The sequence below is a fragment of the Ptychodera flava genome, chromosome 19 (genome assembly GCF_041260155.1).
Source record: "Ptychodera flava strain L36383 chromosome 19, AS_Pfla_20210202, whole genome shotgun sequence".
NCBI lineage: Eukaryota > Metazoa > Hemichordata > Enteropneusta > Ptychoderidae > Ptychodera > Ptychodera flava.
In genome coordinates, this window is record NC_091946.1 from 24,595,271 (window position 1) to 24,618,434 (window position 23,164).

A 23,164-nucleotide genomic window follows, 5' to 3' on the forward strand; every position below is an offset into this window, starting at 1 on the left:
AAAACGCCTGAACGGATTCACGTCAGATTTGGTACACAGGTACCATATGCTACTTGCAAGAACTGATTAGATTTTGGTTAGTGTGGCTTGCATATTAATGAAGTTATGCAATATCGTTTTTTTTCCGTACAATGGTTTCCATATGGAGACGGTAATGACAGTGTAGACATATATCAAGAAATACTGCACAAAATTTCATGAAACTTTTCACAGATGACAATCTAAGAACATTATGATGATACTGTGAGTGTCATGTCAATTATTTGCTCATTTGCATATTTAATTAACTTTTGTTATTAGTGTCATAACTCTGAAATTCCTGCACCAAACTTGATGATACTTGCAACAAATATTGATCTGATATATATCTAATTATACTAAGAAGCATTAGGCAGTGTCAAGTTAATAAATAGCTCATTTGCATATTTTATGAAGGTTTGTAATTAGTCATATAACTCCGATATAACTTCACCAAATGTGATGAAATCTGCTGTAGATACTGATTTGACTGATATCTAAGTGTAGTGTAAAGCATTTAGTAGTGTGAAATTAATTAAGGGTTCATTTGCATATTGAATGAACTTTGTAATTAGGTATATAACTCTGACATTACGGCACCCAAGTCAGTAAAATTGGGTACAGATATTGTTTTGATAAATATCTAATTGTACTGAGAAGCATTTGGAAGTGTCAAGTTAACAAATAGGTCATTTGCATATTTTATGAAGTTTAGTAATAGTGATATAACTCCAAAATCACTGCACCAAATGTGGTGAAATCTGCTGCAGATACTGATCCGACAGATATCTAATTGTGGTGTATAGCAAGTTGTGTGAAGTGAATTAAGGGTTCATTTGCATATTTAATGAACTTTGTAATTAGTGATATTACTCCAAAATTACAGCGTTAAATTTGATGAAACTTGCTACAGATGTTGATCTGATAAATATTCAATTGTACTAAGAAGCATTGAGCAGTGTCAAGTTAATAATTAGCTCATTTGCATATTTCATGAAGTCTTATAGTTAGTCATATAACTCCGAAATGACTGCAACAAATGTGATGAAAACTGCTGCACATACTGATACGACAGATATCTAACTGTGTTGTAAAGCATTTAGTAGTGTAAAGTTAAATAAGGGTTCATTTGTGCATATTTAATAAACTTTGTAGTTAGGTATAGAACTTGAGAAATTGAGAGACGATTTTATAGAAGTTTTTTGAGGAAATGAACAAAATTCAAAAAAAATAAAAATGCAAAAATTGCAGATTTCGTCATATTTGGACAAATTTCAACCAGGTCATAGCTAGGAATATGTATGGCAAATTTAAAAGCTGTCTGACTAGCTGTTTGACCGTGGAAGATTTTTTACCAAAAACGCCTTAAAATTCGTAGTTGCGTATTTTATCGTATTTGGACAAATCTGATTTGAGTCACCCCAGGGACCTGCATATTTGATGAGCTCCCCGTCACTTACCATGGAGCTGAAATGGGAAGAAAAGGCGTATGAAGTGAAATCACACCTAACAGAAATTGAAAAGTTCTAATCTTTTGAGTTTCATTTCCCTGTGTAGGTGATACGTATCTGCATGACAATGTTTTAGTTTGCAATTTCTTCTTCGAAATGCAAGTCTTCTAAGCAAATCTGAATGAAATATAAATAAAAGACAACTCCTTTGACCAGAATAAAGACGGGTAGTAAGATATATTTTATTTTGAACAGCCCTATTGGCCTTGTTTACAACATGCAAAATGCCAATCGTTAATTGACACGTACATTGCACTGAACACTGCGATTCACTTTTCGACAATGATATCGGCCATCACCCACATTAAAGGGCCAGTAATGCTAACTTTTGATAGTTTTTCCACAATTTGTGTTTCGAATGTCAACCATATCTTCTTGTTCTACTCCTCAAGGCATGTTGATCTACACAGTGTTAACTTTGTGTCAACCCAGTCCGTACATATGTAAACTGCATTATCATTGTTGACAAGCTTATTCTGGCCCGGACTAGAAGTCAAATGTAAACAATAACCATGCATTTTACACATATAGATGTTAAGTTAACAATCTAAACAGTTGGTGTTTCAATATTCTTTGGGGAGTAGAATAAGAAGTTCAATTGACATATAAAATAAAAATAATGAAAAAATCATCAAACGTTAGCATTACTGGCCCTTTAAGCTTATGTTGAATATTTTTATACTGAACATTCAAACACCGAAGAAGAAACTTAATTGAACAGTAAAAAGGATTGAAATACACTAAAAGTTATATAATAATGGAGCTTCAATTCATGAAATGAAACAAAATCAAAGTAAGATTGTCAAGTTCCCTGTGTTATATGTCTGTGATAATGAAAAAAATTGTACAATATAATAAACAAGACTTTTTCTGCAGCTTAATCGGTCCATGGCACCCAAAATAAGGAAATAAGTGAAACAGGTGGGTCTTGACATTTCACTAAAAATAAAAGTATGTTGAGTAAATTTTATCATAATTTGCACACAATAGAAAGCAGCCAGGCCTAGGAACCTGTAAATTTGAAAACCGTTGGATTCGAAAAATATGTTCTGACTAAAAAAGGGACGATTGCCCTGAAAATTTAAATATGCAAAGTTTATAACAATTTTCACAGGTACTAATAATATCACCCTCATGACCAAAAGTGACACCTTTATTTGCTTAACTAAATGGCAATGCTATCTTGAAATCAAGTGACCTATTCTTACCTCTTTGGGTTCCTTACAAAGGTACAGGACATAATATGAAAATAACGATCTATGGCCTCATGACCTGTTTGCTTCAATTCACCTATTTATTAGTAGATTGTGATAAATAAATTATCGCCATGTCAAAAGAGGGGAGTGGGTGTGCTCCAGCGTTACATGTAGATAATTTTACAGGTCTGTAAGGTGCATCTCTAACAAGGATCTCTTTCACACCTTTATAACAGCACCAGTGAAACTTTGTGTGAGTCTCTAGTTGTTCTGTTCTGTTTGTGCCACGACAACGACAAAATGTGAGAATAAAAGATCCAGTATATAGTATGCTCTGACATGACAGTGTACTATTACTCTGGTACTCAAATGACAAAGCTTACTGCTGAGCTACAATGTAGCACAATACAGGCAAAGTGGGTATAGTATCAAACTAGGAAAATTTTGACAGTTGAGTTTGTTTCCGCATCAATTCAAAAGCAAGTTGAAAGTTATCTTCGTGAAGTAAATGGGTTTGCATAGGCTCTCATATATATTATTCTGAATATTTAAAAAGTGTAAAACCTAAGTAACTGTATGATACATTATACCGATATATTCATTGGCTGTATTTTTTTGCAATATTTCTCACAGTTACTCATTACAAGCATTATCTAATACCTGACAATCTTTTAATTAATATCTTGGTCCTGGTGTTCAATGTACAAATGTCATCCCATGTCAACACAGTAAAATACTGCTTGATTCAGACTATTAAGATAATGACAAAATTGAGAATATAGTAGTTAAAGTTATCAGTTGCTAGATATAGATTGTTGAAGCAGATAGCACTTGATTTCAAGTAACTGACCTGTGTTCAGGGTTCCGAATGATGTTCGACTTTTCACTGATATGGCTGAAACTCATGTCAATGTGTTTGTCTCAAAGCATCATGGGCTATACTGACGCTACACACTAAAATTGCAATCAGGTCTTAAGTCTGAATTTGTAGGGTGCATGCTTCTGAAAGTATGTTTTACAGGTTGATTGAAGCAGAGTAAGGTTTGGCATCTTGTTCTTTGAACGATGAGAAGTTACCTAAGAATCCGATAGAAAAAATTACTGTATTAAATGACTTTCACTAGAACTACGGCTCCCTTTGATAACTGATTAAGAAGAAACGGCCACGCTATGTGAGAGAACACTGAAGACTCTATCAAACGACTAGGTGTTTAACCTAGTATAGTCTGCACCTCGATGTCTGCTGAAAAGCCGAGCAGTTGCCTTTCTCACACAGGACCACCAGTGAAGACTTCCCCTTTGGCTTAGTTAGTGCATGTTCAAGCCTATTCCAGAATTTGTCTTCATCCTGCATAGTTTTAACACGATGCCATTCGAGGTATGTAATAGAACTCATAATGTCGTCAATGACTGGTGAAATCTCTTTCCCTTCAATGCTTTCTTTGAAAATCGGGATTAGTTTCTGTCGCTTGGTGATCCAGCTATCCATTGCTATTTCGGCTTCATACATACAATAACCACTTTCAAGGGAGGCTTTTGATAGGATCAAAATAGATGCACGACTGTTCTCAAAGGCTTCACTGATGTTTGTGAAAATATCTTAAAAAAAGAAAGGAAAACTAAATGTTAAGGTAGAGGGTCGCATATGATATGGTATTCTAATACAACAATGTAATCGCTTTAAATTGAAAAATCAATAAACAGATGAGGCTTGTTGAGGAAACCACTTGAATAAAAGTTGAAATTCTGCGATGTTGTTCTGAAAACCTCAGAAAATTCAGAGTCACGTTACCTCTTCCTAAGTGAAAGTCTCGCTCGTGCAGCAATAATTTTCTATTTTTTTCTTTCTCGAGACGGACCTGTAGAGTATCGACAAAGTCTTCATCTTCGCTACTATATGATACCATTGCATCAAATTTCTTAGTTTCTATAATGAAGAAGGCAGCAGTTATAAGTTCAAGGGGTAAAATGAAGCACTTTCTTGCAAATGGTAATGACAATTAAATTATTGGTCTTATTGTATTTATTGAAGATGACGCTTTGATTATTCTGCTGTTCAAAAGATACTGACATAGTGGTTGAATTAGCATTTAATCCCAAGGGTCTAACAGAATGGATTAAGTCGTGATGGAATTTTATATATGTACTAGAAATACAGGCCATGACAAAATAGACAATCTACAAATAAACTAAACACCTCGATAATAAAGCGCATCAAGTCCCCAGATGGTACTTGTTATGCATTGAACCAACAAGATGGAATCGATATTTAATATCTTCCGATAGAGACTGTTTGTCGCATGAAAGGTGTATGCTATGTTCAACTAACCGTCCCAGTCATAATCATCCTCGTCTTGAAAGAACTTGACCAGTTTGTGCCGATACCGATAACCAAGAAAGACACAGACTGGGATTGCAAGGACAAAAAGGCAAGCTGAAGATATTCCTAGAGTAAGCCCTAGTGCCGACTTGGCTGTAAACGATAGAACTATAGTTATGAAAGGATAATTTAAAATAAAGGCATTTTATTACGTTTGCTTAGAGATACAGTCGTGTGGGGAATGGGAGCGTAGAGAGCGCCCTTGAGCCACGGATCTTTCAGTCTAGGGCTCAATCAAAACTATTGACGTTTTAGTTATTCTAAATACAGAGTACATGTATTTGAGTGGCACCCCTGTTGCCGAGAGGGAGTGACAGATCAACAGCACTTCTGAACCACTAACCTAAATATCTCTTATACAAAGTGTTTCCATACAGTTATTCATTGTTTGTGATCAATGAGTCAGTGTTTGTCCTTAAACACATATGAGTTGAGTGTGTTTCTCTCTGTGCCTCGCTTTCATTTTGTTATCTCGTTATACGATGTTCACATCTTAGAATATCTCATAGTTTCAAAGAAAGAAAGAGCTTAGCAAGAACCATGTCATATCATATTCCTGTTTCAAGGACGACAGACGTATTTGATTTGTTTCGAATTGCCATGCAAATTCGAGAGCTCGATGTCACACGAGAGCGCTTACAAACATAGACAATGCCATGCCTTACTTCCTGTTTACAGTAGTAACGTATGTTGCTTTAGTTTCATGCATCTTGCTACTGTCTTGCATTCGTCGACGTCAGACGTATCATATTGAAATAAATGTTTGGATCATTCCAATACTATTCTGGGTAGTTTGAAAGTTCGAGATCTCGTATTTTTGGGTCGCGACATTATGAGACCAATCGAAATTATTGAACTTCTAGGATTTATCATTATTATTATTTACAGTTTATATCAGGGACGATAACATATGTCGCTTTTTTTCTCTTTATCTTCGTTCCCGGTGAGTATTCGCCTAAAGTACGATTTAAATACACATGCCATATTCAAACTGGCTCAGGATGTACATTCACAAGCTCCCGATCAAAACTTAAATGTTTCCAACATAAAAACATTAAAACTTGTTGTACTTCCTACACTTACACCAAATTAAATCACACTGGACAGGATGTCTATATTCCGAATGAAGAAAGAGATCTATGTATGTGACAAATATACCATATTTCCGTATACCTTACTGGTGTAAATTCGCGATTCCCCCACCCCACATAGGCGATCCCTTCTCGACAACAATATAACGTTGAGCAACTGGGGAATGAGGAGCCAGGAAGACTGTACATAACCATATGGAAAGTTTTCAGTACTGCAGTTTTTATTCAGGGTCGCTATCATTAACATAGTATTGGTAGGAGTCAATAGCACCCCCCGCCTTTTGTGATGTTCTGTGATAGCACAATCCGTAGGAAAATGCAAACGTGAATCGGTGAGATTAACTTACTTATAACATGGATTTTGAACCAACAATGATCGGTATTGTTTGAAAAGTCCACAGCTGTGTATTGCACCAACGTTGTTCCTTCCTGGAATATATCGCTTGGGTTATGGTTACTGAACAGAATGACGTCATCAGAATTGTCCTCAACAGCTGGTACAAGCCATGTTACGTTGGTGTACGCCTTTCCACTTTCTGTATATTGTGTTATATCTTGTGGGCATCTGAGTATGACTGGCGGTATTAAATCTGTAGGATGAAACAATTTGCTGCGTAGTGAGACTTATATTTCATCGAATGACAAAACAAGAGTACAAAGAAAAGGTAATAGCCACGAATGCCCCATGATTGCTTGAAAGGTAATCAATAATGCTACAGAAATTATATATATATAATATATATATATATATATTTATATATTTATATATATGAAATATTATTTATTTATTTATTTATTTATTTATTTATTTATTTATTCCTGGCAGCTTACAATGGATAATATAGTTAGCCATATTTCACAGAAACGTCCACTTTATGCATACCATGTTGACAATGTGTTCCATTCCAGCCCTCTTTACAATGACAACCGCCATACCGATCGCAGGACGTAGAAGAACCGGTTACGCAATCGCATGACTCGTTGCAGTATCGTCCGAACTGGTTTACGGGGCATTCTGGTAAAAAGTAAATACATGCATATGCAACGTAAGCAATTCGCAGTTTCTGTGAGTTGGTACGTTATCGGTGTGGTGTCAAAGCCGGCGCCGCTATATTGTTTCTACACTGTGACGTTTGTAAAGCATGGGCCTGACTCCAAAGTGCGATAAAAGAATCTGATAGATATACAAATATTTACATAAATCTATATTAACATGGAATACGTGAATGTAAATGTATGTATAGTTGCAGTGTCAATTAAATACAGCAAGTTTCGATTTTCCCACCAAGAAACTGGAATTCATCAAAAAAATCTCAGAAAAAATACATATGAAAACGTACTTGTGATGACCGTAGCTATGGCTATGTACTTTTTGTTGTGCTTGTCCATTATATGGCATTCGTAGGCGCCTTCTGTCAATGTCGTCACCCTTTTGATTTGCAAGTCTGATATTCTGTGAAATTAAAACCATAAGAGTATTGATGAAGGCAATGTATTAGCCTTATTATGTTTTTGTAAACACTAACACCTGTGGCCACTTTAGTATAGATCACGCCTACATGATACAGACAGAAATTTTGCTTATAATAAAGACAAAACAGACCCTGCCAAGGGTTGTAAATGAGAGCTAACGATTGGCACTCTGTGTTAAAAATTGAGACGTAAGATACCACTTCCATTCATGAAAGCCTCTACGCGATAATTAGTTTATTGAGGCAATACACTTTCATGAGATCACTGCTATAACATAAGCAAACTTGTGTGTCCTATGCAGACAGTGTGTATGGGGAAATTGAAATAAACAAGACTTGTGTACATGGTGCATGGTAAAGTTACATTGTATCTCAATCTTGAACACAGGGTGCCAATCGTAAACTCTCACTTACAACCCCAGATAGAGCTAGATTTGCCTTTGCATCAAGTCGGCTTAATCAACACTAAAGAGGCCACGGGTGTAAGTTTACAATGGAAATACACATACCCTTTGAATTGGTTATCGATGTGAATTGCGCTCGTCTGATTCTTAAAATGAAGATATTTTCCATTGTAATACCATGTTATGCTTTTATCCCATTCGTACTGTTTTTTCGGTAAGTCGATGTTTTGGCTGCTACAGGTCAACCCCGCAAAGGTTCCATACTGAGCTTCACTTCTTTGAGGGACCACCATTATGGAAGCCTTGGCTGCAAACGTTGACAGGAAATGACAAAAGAAATGTTAAAATGACGGGAGAGAATAATTGATGCCAAAAGAGGTCAAAATTCCAACTATACGTCATAAACCTCGGCATAGTGCAAATATTTTTATACTCCAGGACTTCACTCGAATAATACAAGAGTAATGTTTTCAGAAGAAGTTCAAATAATCGGGCAATTCATAATCTAATGATTGGTTTTTGAATCTTCGTCCAATTCATAGACATATAGTCCAATTTTTGACTAAAAAACCAACGGTTGCCCACTAAAAGATGCAAAATACTTATACACGACACAAGAACACTATAATAGTATGTCCCAACCATTTAAATGAGAGTGTAGAGCTAAGCATCCTTGTTTCTATCAGTCTGAAGATTGCAGGATACTTGAAACTAAAGTAACAACATACTATTAATTTGTACTTGAAGTAATTTGTGTTATGTGTGTATGTATGTATGTATGTATGTATGTATGTATGTATGTATGTATGTATGTATGTATGTATGTATGTATGTAGGTAGGTATGTAGTATGTATGTATGTATGTATGTATGTATGTATGTATGTATGTATGTATGTATGTATGTATGTATGTATGTACGTATGTACGTATGTACGTATGTATGTATGTATGTATGTATGTATGTATGTATGTATGTATGTATGTATGTATGTATGTATAGATAGATAGATAGATAGATAGATAGATAGATAGATAGACAGACAGACAGACAGACAGACAGACAGACAGACAGATAGATAGACAGACAGACAGACAGACAGACAGACAGACAGACAGACAGACAGACAGACAGACAGATAGATAGATAGATAGATAGATAGATAGATAGATATGAGAAACACCACTTAATATCAAGCCTTGTGACTTTGGCTATTAAAAGTCGAAAATGAACTTGTAGTTATTAGATCAGTCACACATTCTTACGTTTTCAGAAATTGAGGTAAACCAACTTACGAATATCACATGCAGGTCGATCCATCCAGATGTACATTTGCAGGCACCATTAAAAACGCTACATTTAGCTCCATTCTTACAGATGCATGGTTTATGGCATTTAAACCCGTATTTTCCTGTTGGACAACCTACCAAAATGTGAAAATATGCACATCTCATCATTTTCCTTTTTACTTTCTTCTTATACTTTTACTTAGAATGGTATAATTTACTCGAACCCTCTGTGGCTCATCCATGACAATTAAAGGTAAATCTAATTTCCCCCTTTGGGCTAACGCAAGAATTGCAGCCATTTTGAATTACTAGAGGCGGTAAATACAGAGTAATATGTTTCAGCAGTACAAAAGTTTAGAAGGCAACCCCTGATTTGATTTTTTTACTTCATAACGGAATGGTTGAACGTTTAAGTCTAACTACAATGATTTTGTCCCGCAATACTCATGATCAGGTTAAAGTAGTGTTGGTCTGAAAAACAATTTGTAGTATGTGGAGATGGTTAAAATCTCACCTACATAAAATTGAAAAAGCTTATCAAGTAGTTCTTACCTATGTAATCTAACCAAGCGGTTTCTGAGAAAACGAGTTTGCCTTCGATCTCCACGTCGCAGTGTAATTGCAGCGGTGATAATGTCGTGTTGATGTTTTCAGACGTCACTTATACAAGTGAATAACGTATCATTCCAGTATTGTTGTAATCAAACCATTTTTTGTTGATAATAGCGTCAGGGGGAAAGTCCTCCTGTACAGGAAAACAGTGCTCACATCAAATTAGCATGTGTTTTTTCACATTCTGGTTCTTTGTCTACCATGCCTAAACTCATTTTCATTTTCCTTGCGAAATTTATGATTGTATAATAAATAATTTAGATGTATTGATAAAAGTGGCAATATGCAGTGTCTTGATAGCTTTGTAGCCAATAAGACCAGGTTCAAAAAATGGCGAGGGGGCTGGAGGAATTGAGAGGATGATTCGAAAATTCGGGGGTAGTCGAGGGGGATTTGAAAGTTTTGCTCTGACCATAGGGGGACTTAAAAAGATTTCGATGCCATCAAATGTTCTAATGTAAGTTATACTAAGACAACATCTAGAACTGTTTTGTCGCATTTTCTGACTTGAATTTCAACAATATCTAAAAAATGTACGAATTCCATTAAATTTTCGTAAAAACAACAAGTTGGCCTTCCAATGGGGAAGGAGCTGCAACTGTTGATATTTTTTTTCAATATTTCTATGCAATCAAATACAGTTTCTTTGCTTCTCTCTTAAGCATGCTGAAAAACAATATATTCAGTTTGTCTAAATATTGGTGATAATTGAATTAGAGTTCAGACTGAAAGTTATTCTCTATGATACAAATGCACGGTACACGTAGGCTGTGTTGGCAAGCTGAATACTGGGCAGCTCAATATGCTGTAGGGAGTAGAACAAGAACGCAGTTGTTTAAACTGAACAAAAATATTGTAAAATAACAAAATTAATACAGCTACTACCCTGATACTGCCTACAGGCAGTGTCACTCTTGCTGCATACCGGCAGTGACAGTGATAGCTCTGACTCTAATGTAGCTTTAGAAGAGTTTGGGTCATAGGACACTCAACTGACAGTGAAAGATACATTTACAACTACACAAGATCAGGCCAACACATAGAAGACTGGGAGACTTAAAAGTTACCATAGATTCTTGAATTCTGGAATATGAAAATAATCAAATATTTGAGACAAAATGGGTCACCATGCTTGGTGTTATACAAATCTACGACGAAAAGTCATTTCAAGTTTATGAATTGAATAAAATTTTCACATTTCATCGTACAATAACACAAAAGTAAAACTTTGAACAGTAAAGACTCTTATTTAAATTTAAAAAAACGTGACTAAATGGAACCATTTATTTTTTACCAAATTTGCTATTATTACACCCAAAATTTCTGAGATTAAAACATTTATTTCATGGATTATTTTAACCTTTCAGTATTGTTAATTTTGTAAAACATTTATAAGAAGTATTTAAGTTGTATATGTCTTGTACTTTTGGGAAAAAAATCGGTAGGTCACTGTGCTCAGTTTTTCACATTTTGACAAAATGAAGTCAGGAATTCACACTTTGCATACTCTCTCATTATTGTTATTTTGTGTGATTTTCAGCTTGTGCCATTGACCTGGCCAGAGTTAGATAAAGTCAAGCCAGCTTAGATTGATAGATCCCAAAAGTCCACTGATGCATTTAAAAATGAATCAATTTAAGAACTTGCGCTAGTTATATTGCTCTACAGCCTGCAGATAAGAAGTAGAGTCAAATATTCGCGATTGACGATTTATGGATTCATAAAAGTTTCATAAAGGTTAGTGTCCTTGGTGAATAATGCAGACTCTCGTAAGTGCATATCTAAAATGTACTTGGTGAAAACAACATTGTCGATGTAAAATAAAGATCATTGATTGACAAGTCAACCACATGTATGTGTCGCGCCTGTTGTGACACAGTTGAAATTGTAACAGTATGTCATCATCACTTCTAAAGGCCATTTAAAATGTACTGAATATTCAATAAACGAAATACTCCTGAAAACCAAGGAATGCCTCAAAACTAAACAAGCAAAGTTTTTGCTATGAAGCACAACAAAGAGTTGGAAGAACAAATTAGGATACTAAGCATGTCATCTACATCATAAAAAGCTCTGCCGGCAAATATTAACTATCAAAATATGACTATCAAGCCAACGTTTGAAAGCAAGGAGTGCCGTCAGGTACATAGACAGCCGTTTTGCCTATACCATTATATGTAATCTCGCCGGCTTGAACTCTTATCTATTATCATTTAAAACTTGTGCTGGGTGATTTAAAGTTAAATTCAAGATTTTATACTCCTCGTAATTGAAAGTCTTGAACTTTGCTGAAATTTCCCAAACAAAACTTCCAACTGTTCCCTTTAGAAATCAAGAATAAAAACCAGGAGTCACCTTGCAAATTTTGGTACAGTAAAAACAAATAATCTAATCTTTTGCGGTATTTTAAATTCAAAATGGCAGTCACCCTTGTGTTAACTCTATGGGGAAAAATTATTTTTCAATTTTCACAAAAAATGAGACGGTCTAAATTTACTTGCTTCGAGAACTTAAAAATGACCCCGCAAAATCGGAAAACCCAAAAGATTGTAAAAGTTTGAGATTCTACCTTATTGTCCATTTCTGTTTTCACAATAGAAAAAACACCACCATGCACAACCACCATAATCAATCAATCAATCAATCAATCAATCAATTATCATTATCATTATCATCAATAACAACAATAAAGGATACAACAACTTCAACACATAGTGTTGTCATAATTACCTTATGAATGTATACCCTTACGTGTATACCATTGCTCGAGCACTTTTGAAGGTTAACGTCTGTAACGTCATGGTGCTGTGTTTTCGTTCTAGCTTTGGAAAATGCTGTCAGCTTACCTGTGTAAAAAAGGTATAGTCAGATTTTAGAGATGCAGGCAACCATGAAAGAACGGAAATTTTCAAACAGGCCATTTTTACTGAAAGTCGCTTCCTATGCACATACCAAGATCAATGACCCTGAAACGTCTTACAAACTTACGGCTTCCATACATATTTATTAATTTGTTCTGCAATGCTATCCAAATCGGTCGCTAAGAAGACACTGTGCTTTGATTGTACACTTCCAGAGAAAGAGATATTCAAATATGCCTGTATCAGATTCTCATGTGAGTGTCACTACGAGAACATGACTCTGTCTATATATGCTGGGATGCGCAAATCAATATTTTACTGCATGGGGATACTTGGCCGTAGTACCAACGCAAGGACAATTTACGTAAAGTTGGCTAGTCGCCCGTCTCAGATCGACTGACGCGTAAGCTCATGTAACGAAATTAGTTCTTTTAGATTAGTACTTCCTCCCTCAAACGAATGATCAAAACTGTGACCTTTGATTCAGACGGGGAGAACAGACAGTTCAGATAGAGTTTTGAATAATGTTGACAACCAATGTCGCCTAAGTTAACTAAATAATTGACGAAATCTCGTGATTAACAAAATATTTACTCAACGTCAAAACATGTTTTAATATTTTCTTCCGCGCTGAATATCTCGTGATGTTGTTAACATGTGTAGTCTCGGTTACCAAGACTGCACTTCATGGTTCTGTAGGTGCAGTCGGACGAGCGCCCCGCAGTGCAGTCTGACAGAGGAATGCGATTATGCAACTTATGGTTTAAGACTGGTAAATAATAATGTTAAGACATGTAACCTCATTGTAGCGACAAGTATGTTTTCCCTTTGAGCCGCCGCTGTGATTCCCAAGATGTACATTTCTGCAAGTACGCTATAATGATGTTTTGTCGGAAAATAATCAAGGTCTCAGACTTCAAATCACCTTGTCATCCGCATGTTTCTTCACCAGGCAATGTGACTCAAATGTAGTCAACTTTGGTAGAGTCAATCAAGATGTATATTCCTAATTAGGAAAGTTCTTTAAATATGCAAATTAGCAGTCAACTTTCACGTCAATCGTAATATTTTAACCTCCTTTCGATATATACGTATTCCCCTTTCGATTGGCAAATTAAAGTTACGACGATTTAATTGTGCAATTTATTGGTGGAACAGAGAAAGTTAGCTAAATTCGGTTTTTTGGCAATAATTCAAATATCACAAATATCTTTATGGTTTAATTATGAACTAGAACTCACGATAAACACTCAACTAACTACTGTACCGCTCTTGCGTACGACAACCTTTTCATCTGTGAGAAAAGTTTGTCAAGAATACATTGGCATCACCAACTTGTTCTTCAAACAAAATTTTTCCTTACCATAACAGTAAGTTTACAAGTGGGTAACTCATGTCACTCAACCAACATCTTTTAAACGCTTTATACTACAAGATGACATACTAATCGATATCTGTGATTTCTTATTTCAATAACTTCAATTAATTTAAACCATTCAGAGATACACATTCTAAAACAAATACAACATAATTGGAGTCTACCACATTCCTAAAGCAAGACAGGCTTATTAACTCTACTATTCATGCCGTTAAAATCTACCGAACTTGCTTTGCAAATATTCGATACTTACCGAATATTCAAAACCCTAAACCTCACTAGCATAGCAAAGTACAGGAACAAATATTGCATCAAAAAGTATACAAGATTTACATTTACATGCCACAAAGTTTTTTATAGTTAATTGTACCAAAAATAATGCCTTCAGTTACTTGGAGACAATATTTGACTTTGCAGGTGACCAAGACAATCTGATGAAAAAAGTAACCCTACATAATTATAATGCTTCACAATTTCACCCAGGTCCTGTTTTCCCGTGAATAACTATTTCTTATACATTCTGAGATAACCTCCTCGACAAATTGACATCTATTCCCCATTGTTTACAAAATTACATTTACATACCAACTGTGGGAACGTCTACAAAACATAGACAAGAAAAACACGCCCCCTGTACAGTCTAACTGACAAGAGGTAAGCCTTACGACATTATCGTGGGAGTAAGGAAGAAAAAACACTTTCATTGAATGCTTTATTCAACAACGAACTTCATATAATTGGTACCAAAATACGATAACAGTATCGGCGCATGTTCAGAATACTGTCAAACCCGACCTTCTCCAAACAGAGGGTATTTTGTTCATAAATCACATTTTGCAAATATTCATTCAACTTTAATTAATTTGTAAACCCAACATTAAAATATTGGTTGGGTTCACCTTTTAGCTTGTCAAGAAGTCGTAAGTTGCGTGATAAAGAAGTGGTAATTTATGCAAATGTATGCAAATAGCCCGACTCCCAGGTGTTCCTCCCCATTTCAAATTTTCCAAAGAATTTAACTCCACACTGGCTGGGTCAATTTTTTTTAAATTTTCACATAATGTTCTTTAAGTGCTTTTTAACAAAACTACTATTTTGTTCGGCAATAAAGTTCTTACATTTTGAAGAAGAAGCATTTTAATTTTGCCAATAATGATTTAATCACTTTTTTGAGTGTCAGTTATTTTATTCTTTGAGTAAACTAGTGCTACCATACTAAGTTTTAGAGTCTCTGCGTTTTAAAAGATTTAGTTTCAGGGGGTTTCCTTATCAGTTCTCATGAGAAATATTGCTTTGAAAAAAAACCGTGTTGGCAACAAGAACCTCCATCTTAAGTTTCATGCACTCTGCAATAATCGGATAGATGAAGTGAAAGGATCCTTAGCCCCTCACTCTCTTTTACAACCTTGTGATGTAAATATTTATTGAAGGTGGTGTTAGGTCGATGCTTTGTTAATGATTGCACATTAGGAATGCTGACAAATCTACACTGTTAAACAAGCGCTGTCGCTAAGTAACAGATTTCATTATTTTGCACTTGAAGTAATGTGTTAATATATATATATATTATATATATATATATATATTATATATATATATATATATATATATATATATATAATATATATATATATATATTTACAGATGTCCTTGTTGGAAATAGCAGTGCTCAATGCTAAAAGCAGAGCGATAACAGCATAGCGTGTGTACGTGTGTATGTTTGTGTCTGTGTGTACTTACATTTCCCATTATTCATATCGCCCTCAACAAACTCATCGACTGGCCTTCGAAGAATGCGACCCAGTGGTACTTTCAATGTCCCGACAAGAAAGGTAAATGGTAAAGTCTACAGGGAAGAAAAAATTATTTTCTCTAAGTTTCATACAATGGAACGTTATAATAGTTGCTTGCTTTCAGTAGTTTTGTAACATCAATAGAAGATAGCGAGGGCAAGGACCAGGTCACGATTGTATGTTGTCACCTAAAATCCATGTTACTTACAACGGTTATAGTAAATATATCATCGCCGAAGGTATTAAATTAGAATTAGTATACACTGTCTTTATCTACCAATAATTACAGCGAACGGAAACTCTTGTGTCTGAACCTTTGCATACGAACTCGTCGTGAGGGCGTAAAACGGATATGTCACATGCAGAGTGTTGACACGGTCAACGGCTCCATTATCTGATCGTCATACCAAGCATTACTTGGCTAGTCGTTCCAAATGACAGGGCCAGAAACCAAAAGACAAAAGCCAAAGCACAGCCAATTCAAATACTTCGGCAGCAGCCGGTAATGTCGCCGCAATGGGTGAGCAAAGTCCCCATTACCATGTTTATCACTTTGCCATTTAATGATCTGCTTGAAATTGTTATATCTCGTTTCGTTTTGCTGTAAGATACATCCCTCACACTCGACTTTATATTCAAAGGGAGTCCAGATATGAGGATTTTAGTTACTCGACTTGAACTATTACCCGAAACATAATAACTCCCTTTTGGCTTCCAATACGTTCACGGAAACCTTTGTAGATTTTACATTTTCGAGACATAATCAAAATTTTCGAGAAATTAGATGATTTGTTAATAATTGACCAAGACATATCAAAGTCCTGCTAATCAGGACACCACTCACTAATCACATACAAGTAATTGTTTCGTAACAAAAGCAATGAACTATATTTTGTGTATTCGTTCTCACAAGAACAAGGACCGGGACTTTAATGTTTTATGGTAAATTATTGACAGAGCATCAAGTTATTCTAACAGAAGCCAATATATCAGAAAAGGTACGAATAATTAGTGCTGATAAATATAAATTGTTAAGCAACTCCCTGGATTGGTTTCAAACTGTCGTTAGCAAAAAGAATATTATTTATCGAATTTCAACACCTGGAAGGCTAGCGAGACTTTTTGCCGACAAAGAGGTTCGGAAGATTTGGACGTAAAGTCAGGCGAGTGAAAAAAGCGGAACCGTCGTTACCTATAGTGTTTCTATGAGGAAGTCCGCGGGTGTACTGATATGATACGAACACCAAAGATAGTGAAATCGAAACTAGACCAAGGTGCATCAAGAGCTGAGGGGTCACTATCTGAGAATGGTGACTTCTACGAACCCAACATGGTGCTGTGCCCTTGAGCAAGTCATTTTACACCTCGTTGCTTTATCGAGTAGTGGAAGACGGGTAACTCAATCCTGTAAATTGGCTTCTCGCTCACTTGATGGTTCATTACATAAATAAAAGCTATAGAAATACTCTAATTTTCCTCTTTTAGCGACAAATTTGGAAGGAGAGTGTACGTCCAATTTTCACAATACATGCTTCAAGGACACAACTGTAGCTGTCGCCAGGTAGGGATATGTTAATGAGTACTTCAAAGTTGATACCAAAAATTAAAATTTGCATAGGGAAACATTCAAAAAGAATATTTACCGTATCGTTATGAGTTATACAAAATTCCTTTTGGTTCAAACGTCTACTTTAACTGTCTACCTCTGTAGAGTAATTGACTTGCGGGGTTCAGGGAGTGAGTCTTTTAACTTGAAAAATTGCCTTGAAATTAAAAGTATAATGTCGATTTAAACTCTATATCAAGCAGAGTTGCTCGAGGAGTTCAAAGCGAACCCGCATTCGATCCATGAACGTATTAATGCAGACAAAATTCAGTTATTGTCAGATAATTCACTCTTTTCAGCCCATGGAAAATAAATAACGACTATTTGTCGTGTTACCACAGGTGTGCCGCAAGGGTCTATTTTAGGACCTTTACTTTTCATGATATTTATTAATGATATGTCATTGTCTGTTGATTCCTCCACCCTCCACATGTATGCTGATGATCAGACACTACTTACGAAGGGAAAGTGTATTAGTGAAGTCAATGATGCTGTAAATCGTGATATTAAGTGTTTATACTTCAGAAACGAGCTCTACGCACGCTTTTTGAACTTCCGTTTGATTTCCCTTCAGTGGATTTATTTTCATTACTTAATGTCATGTCTGTCAGACAAAGAATATTTTACTTCACCGCAATTGAAACATTTAAATGTTTGAAAGGGTATGGTCCACAGTATTTATCTGATTTGTTTACCGCTCAGAGTGATGTACATAGTCATCATACACGGTCTACTTCTCGCCAGGATTCTTATGTACTTAGATGCTTCTCTAAATATGGTCAACGTAGCTTTGACAGTGGTTATTTGAATAGTTTACTCCTGCTTGATCTATCAAAGGCATTTGATCTTATAGATCATGAAATTTGCTTGAGCCCCGATGAAAATTACTGTACAAGTAACTCGGCCGCTCAATAAAAGTGTAAATAAATAAATAAATAAATAAATAAAGAGCTACGAAACTTAAAGACATACCCATCCATCCTGCTGGCCTCTTGTTGGCATTTCGCATGTCTCGTTGTAATATGGCGGCCAATCAATGACGTCATCAACCACTATTTCAATGGAATACGTTGACTGCATTGTTTTCTACTCATAAAAACAAGAAAACAAATTATCAACACTACAGAATAAAATAAAATTTGAACCACGAATTTATATACGTCATTTAGAGTTTGTAGACAGAGGATTTTATGAAAATGTTTCATGAATTGGACATTTTGGTGCTGTTGTGAAAATTACATGCGCTTTTATATTTATAAATTATTATCTAATTCTTAACAAAGATAAAAATATAATTAAGGCATCTTACCGGAGCACTGGTCAAGGCAATCTTTAGTGTGTATTCGGAGTCTATATCGTAATCTAGATACCCATTCACTAAAATATCACCGGTAATTGCATTCACTTTGAATCGATCATTCTGAGAACAGCAAAGTAACAAAAAACAGCATCAGAATAATTTGCATATTTTGAATGTGAACGTGGCCGAGTTTTGGTGTCTTTCAGATATCAGCGAAGTAAGGAAGGTCAGTCGAGCATGTTTGCTTTCAATTTTTTGTCCCATATGCAAGAATAATTTGACGTTCTATAAATGCATCGTAACGGCCCTTCAGAGAGAGGTTATGTTTTTTTTTCCATACGAGTTATGTGATATATTCGCATTTGAATATAGATTTGACTTTGCACATACATCATGACAGAGAAATGAACTGTTAGCATTTGGGAAAATGGCCATACTAACCTAAGAAATGAGTAATTAAACTATCAATTGACATCTAACCTTGTTGCCTTCAACTATTCTTACGCCCTCATAGCCAGATTGTGAAGAAAGCGTTTCTATCGTTTCGGTCATAGAGCAGGAAGCGTTGCCAGATGTGTTATCCTGAGTACATATAGTCAATTATAAAAATAAACAATGAACATATTAAGGTAATACGCACCTCGAAAGTAAAAGTCTTAAAACATTTGCTCAAACTTCTTTAATGAAACCTTTAACAATTCTCTTACTAAATCAAGGGTACCACTCAAAGTTTGAAACAAATTACCTAAAAATTACTGATATTCATAATGTTCGCCATCCCTGTCTTAACTCTATGGGGAATATATATTTTTTTAAATATCTAAGACGGAAAAATCTTTTGTATTCCAAGAGCTTTAAAGGATCCCTCACAGATAATACATTAGAATGGCAAAATTTAACAAAAATTAGAGTCCGAATATCTGTTTCCTGGGAGCATTCGACCTTAATGACCCAGGCTTGCAGTTTGTCTACGTATATTATTATACGGAAGACCCTTTTTCCAGGGTTTAATCATAGATTATTGCAGGTTAACTAATGAGAAAGCAACAAAGTCGTCTACTAGTCTAAGCTGTTTTCAAGTAATTTCCGAAACGTTACACCGAGGTGAAGCTGTGTTGGCAGGAAAGGTTCTCACTGACATTGAAATTCCATGACATGGAATTTTACCATGGCAACAACTCAAATTTATAAAGTGTGAGAAAAACAGAAGTGAGCAGATAAGCAAATAATCTTACCCAATTTGTAGTATTTACAACTCTGTCATTAACCAGTAGCTGATGATGATCAGTCGTTAACGTGGACCCATTGGTGATGGTTGTGTCGCCGTTTCGCCTTCGCAAAGTGAAAATGACTTTCCCAATGGGAGTGTCCTGGAATCATATTGGAGATAAAGCGCTGCCATATGCATGCATGTGTCCAGACTCTCACAGCCCTTGCTTTCATTTGAATAACAGCAGAGTTTGTGGGAAATTACGGGTAGCTTAGCTGAAAACAGGTCGCCTAACTCTATACATATTTGTTCTGCACCTATGATTCCAACATTGTGCCACTATATACATATACACATGACAGGTAAAATAATTCAATATTGTTAGTGATTGATTGTCCCTGGAGTGGATGTATTAAGTATTTATGTGCAAACGTGTATACTTTTGATGTCACTTGCGTACTTTACTCACCTCGCGAACGTGAACTTGGAATTCGCATGGCAACATTGCGTCATCTTCTAACCCCATCCATTCTCCTCTCGAGAGGCACGTGATCACTGAAGAGAGAGGCAATAAATAAATATGTTGTGTTGATATTGAATAACAATATGACACCTGACAAGGAAGTTGGTCCTATGACTGTTATGTCATATTTTCAAAACTAGGAAACATATTTTATCAAATGGGGTGCTCATGCTTTGGCAATTTGTTTGAATTGTTAATATTTGGTTTGGACACTGTGAGGAAGGAACTGTTAGTGTTCTTTCGTTTTGTTCGGTGTAGACATGTAAACTTGTCCTTAATTTTCTACATTAGCAAGCCGTCGTGATCGAATTTTTATTACTGTACACTTCTTTCACATAAAAACGTTTTGATCATAAATTCTTAATGCGAAAATCTCAGTTGTCGAGCAACATTAGACCATTTTGCAGCAACTGACTACGACGGCATTGTCTCGTCACTCGCTTAGTTAGCCTGACCCGGGATCACAAGACAAGGCTAGGAACGTTTAGAGATGTGTGTCTAAACGTAAAACTATCATTAAATGTAACTTTTCTTCGGATATATTCATGGCATTGCAAATTTGACATTGTGGAAAATTATGGGTCATAGGGAAATCGGGAGTCACAGGGAAAATTTTGCTTCTAGAGAAACAAATAACTTGACATTTACCGATGTTTCAAAATGGCCGTCGTCCCTGTGTTAACTCTATGGAGAAAAATAAAATTTTCGATTTTCGAAAACTTAGACGGCAAAAAATTTTCTTTCGCCAAGAGCTTTAAAATGAACCCCTAAAAGTGGTAGACCAGAATAGAATTGATAAAGGTATAAAATCCGACTATGTGTCCCCAGATGCGAACAACCTTAAAGTCAGGGCCTCAAAACTGTATAGATATGTCCAAAAGGGACACATGCAAACACTTGGTCCTATGAACGACGCATGCAAGACAGAGCACGATAGTGGTAAGAATCATAAAACTGATGTGACAAAAATGCCTTTGTCGCACGTTGGTTGATACAATGTATCTACCTTTTCTAGTAAGCCACTTACCTGGTAATACAACAAGTGACAATCTCAGCGTGAGTTTTGCTCTCCACATTTCGGATAGTGAGCAACGGTGACAACACTAAAACTGAAAAGGATTCGGATTACTTTGAGATTGAATACTAGTTACGCCATGCTGACCAACGCTGTATTAAACATATCTGTGGGGAGTACCAAAGGCTATTTACAAATTTTATCTGACCTACTCATTTGTCATCGCAGGGTCTAGTCTGCATAAGAGGCTGCGATGACAGACAGGATTATAGATAGTTAATAATTAACGTGGCAGAACGAGAAGGTAATGAAATGAGTAAACAGTCACATGTGTTGACCATTATTTCTGCTGTGACGTCATGATACATTGGCGTCATATATGTAAGCCATTAATATGATACATTTGCTCGACTTTCTTATCCTAATCAATTCTAGTTTATGTTCCGATATCGAAGTACTTTTTGACTTGAATTCAAGTATTTTCTATAATGACCGGTTCCCAATTCTCGTACATGTCTTTGCAGCGCGGCCCGACATTGTTCTTCTCTTTAATGATTGCATATCGGGAAACCCCACACTCATGATTTGTTTATTTTATTTTTTATTTTTTATACATCGAAACTCGATCGTATATGTTTCCTCATGTAACGTGGGACGTACTCTGACCGTGACGAAATGTATTACCATTCTCTCTGTTTTATAAAAGGAAATATATAAATTTATGCTAATGTAAACATCGGTGAATGAGGGCATTCATATACAAAAATGTAAGATGAATGCTATCAGAGGAAACAATATTCGACCAATAAAGTGAAAGCTAACCCATACAACTTGCATATGCAAATGTCATTATCGTTTAAAAAAAACACCGACTAGATTACCCTAGCAAACCTATACATATAATAATTATTGGTATTGGACAGAAGAAAGTTGAGCATAAAAGAACAAAAGAACTTTTTCAAAAAGTAACCATTCAAAGTTTATGCTTATTTATTCATAATTTGTATTACATATTTTTTCAAAGTCTTGTTACATTCGAGAAAACAATGTTTTACCCAAGTATGAGAACATGGGTCCAAAAAATTTGCAGATATAAATTTTTTATCTTTTACAAACCAAATTTACTATTGGACAAATTTTTTTTGGAGAAAATAAGACAATTGAGCAAAAACTAAGAAACACATTCTAAGACATTATAACGTGTGAATTTTACGCTAATTTTACCAATACTCAATAAGAGTATCGCTAGGAAGTGGCAAATTGAATTTCAAAGATGTAAGGCTAGTTGTCTAGAGAAAGCGATGTTATAATAAACAATAAAAAAATTAATCTTGAAAATTTGTGTATGCAAATTCCATCGCCGTTTCACACACATCAATGACGTCATCTCTATAAGAACTTACTGACCAAAATTGACAAACGATTTTTTAGAAGTTTGAGAAAATGAACGACGATAAAAAAAATAAAATACAAAAAATGCAGATTAACTAGAAATATATATGCAAA

General features: G+C 35.5%; 2 protein-coding genes and 1 long non-coding RNA gene across 3 annotated transcripts in view; all 3 read right to left on the reverse strand.

The window, feature by feature from the left end:
* Positions 1-3,740: 3,740 nt before the first annotated feature.
* LOC139118103 (uncharacterized) lies at positions 3,741-8,418 on the reverse strand. Its single transcript, XM_070681397.1, has 6 exons — positions 8,178-8,418; positions 7,537-7,649; positions 7,080-7,211; positions 6,544-6,786; positions 5,055-5,198; positions 3,741-3,802 (listed from the first exon to the last, which is right to left on the reverse strand). The coding sequence occupies exons 1-6, from the start codon at positions 8,363-8,365 to the stop codon at positions 3,741-3,743; spliced, it is 882 nt and encodes a 293-aa protein (XP_070537498.1). The 5' UTR covers positions 8,366-8,418.
* A 978-nt stretch (positions 8,419-9,396) lies between these two features.
* Positions 9,397-23,164, reverse strand: part of LOC139119022 (uncharacterized) — an 83,911-nt gene continuing 70,143 nt past the window's right edge. Inside the window, exons 3-4 of the long non-coding RNA XR_011548835.1 lie at positions 9,913-10,105; positions 9,397-9,494 (exon numbers count right to left, since the gene is read on the reverse strand). This is a non-coding gene — a long non-coding RNA (uncharacterized lncRNA). The remainder of the gene's footprint in view (positions 9,495-9,912; positions 10,106-23,164) is intronic.
* Positions 10,712-21,925, reverse strand: LOC139118739 (uncharacterized). The gene is made up of 9 exons (XM_070682163.1): positions 21,671-21,925; positions 20,590-20,675; positions 20,146-20,280; positions 19,391-19,492; positions 18,920-19,030; positions 18,583-18,696; positions 15,952-16,057; positions 12,703-12,818; positions 10,712-10,777 (listed from the first exon to the last, which is right to left on the reverse strand). The coding sequence occupies exons 1-9, from the start codon at positions 21,717-21,719 to the stop codon at positions 10,712-10,714; spliced, it is 885 nt and encodes a 294-aa protein (XP_070538264.1). The 5' UTR covers positions 21,720-21,925.

Bases quoted from the DNA above. Each gene is read 5' to 3' on its own strand.
- LOC139118103 (XM_070681397.1), bottom strand. From the start codon at position 8,365: ATGGTGGTCCCTCAAAGAAGTGAAGCTCAGTATGGAACCTTTGCGGGG. The intron at 5,199-6,543 runs GTAAGTTAATCT...TATCGTTTACAG, and splicing joins GTTCAAAATCCATGTTATAA to CCAAGTCGGCACTAGGGCTT. The intron at 3,803-5,054 runs GTTAGTTGAACA...TCGGATTCTTAG, and splicing joins GGATGATTATGACTGGGACG to GTAACTTCTCATCGTTCAAA.
- LOC139118739 (XM_070682163.1), bottom strand. From the start codon at position 21,719: ATGTGGAGAGCAAAACTCACGCTGAGATTGTCACTTGTTGTATTACCA. The intron at 20,281-20,589 runs GTGAGTAAAGTA...ATATGATTCCAG, and splicing joins TCCAAGTTCACGTTCGCGAG to GACACTCCCATTGGGAAAGT. The intron at 19,031-19,390 runs GTTAGATGTCAA...TGCTGTTCTCAG, and splicing joins GAATAGTTGAAGGCAACAAG to AATGATCGATTCAAAGTGAA.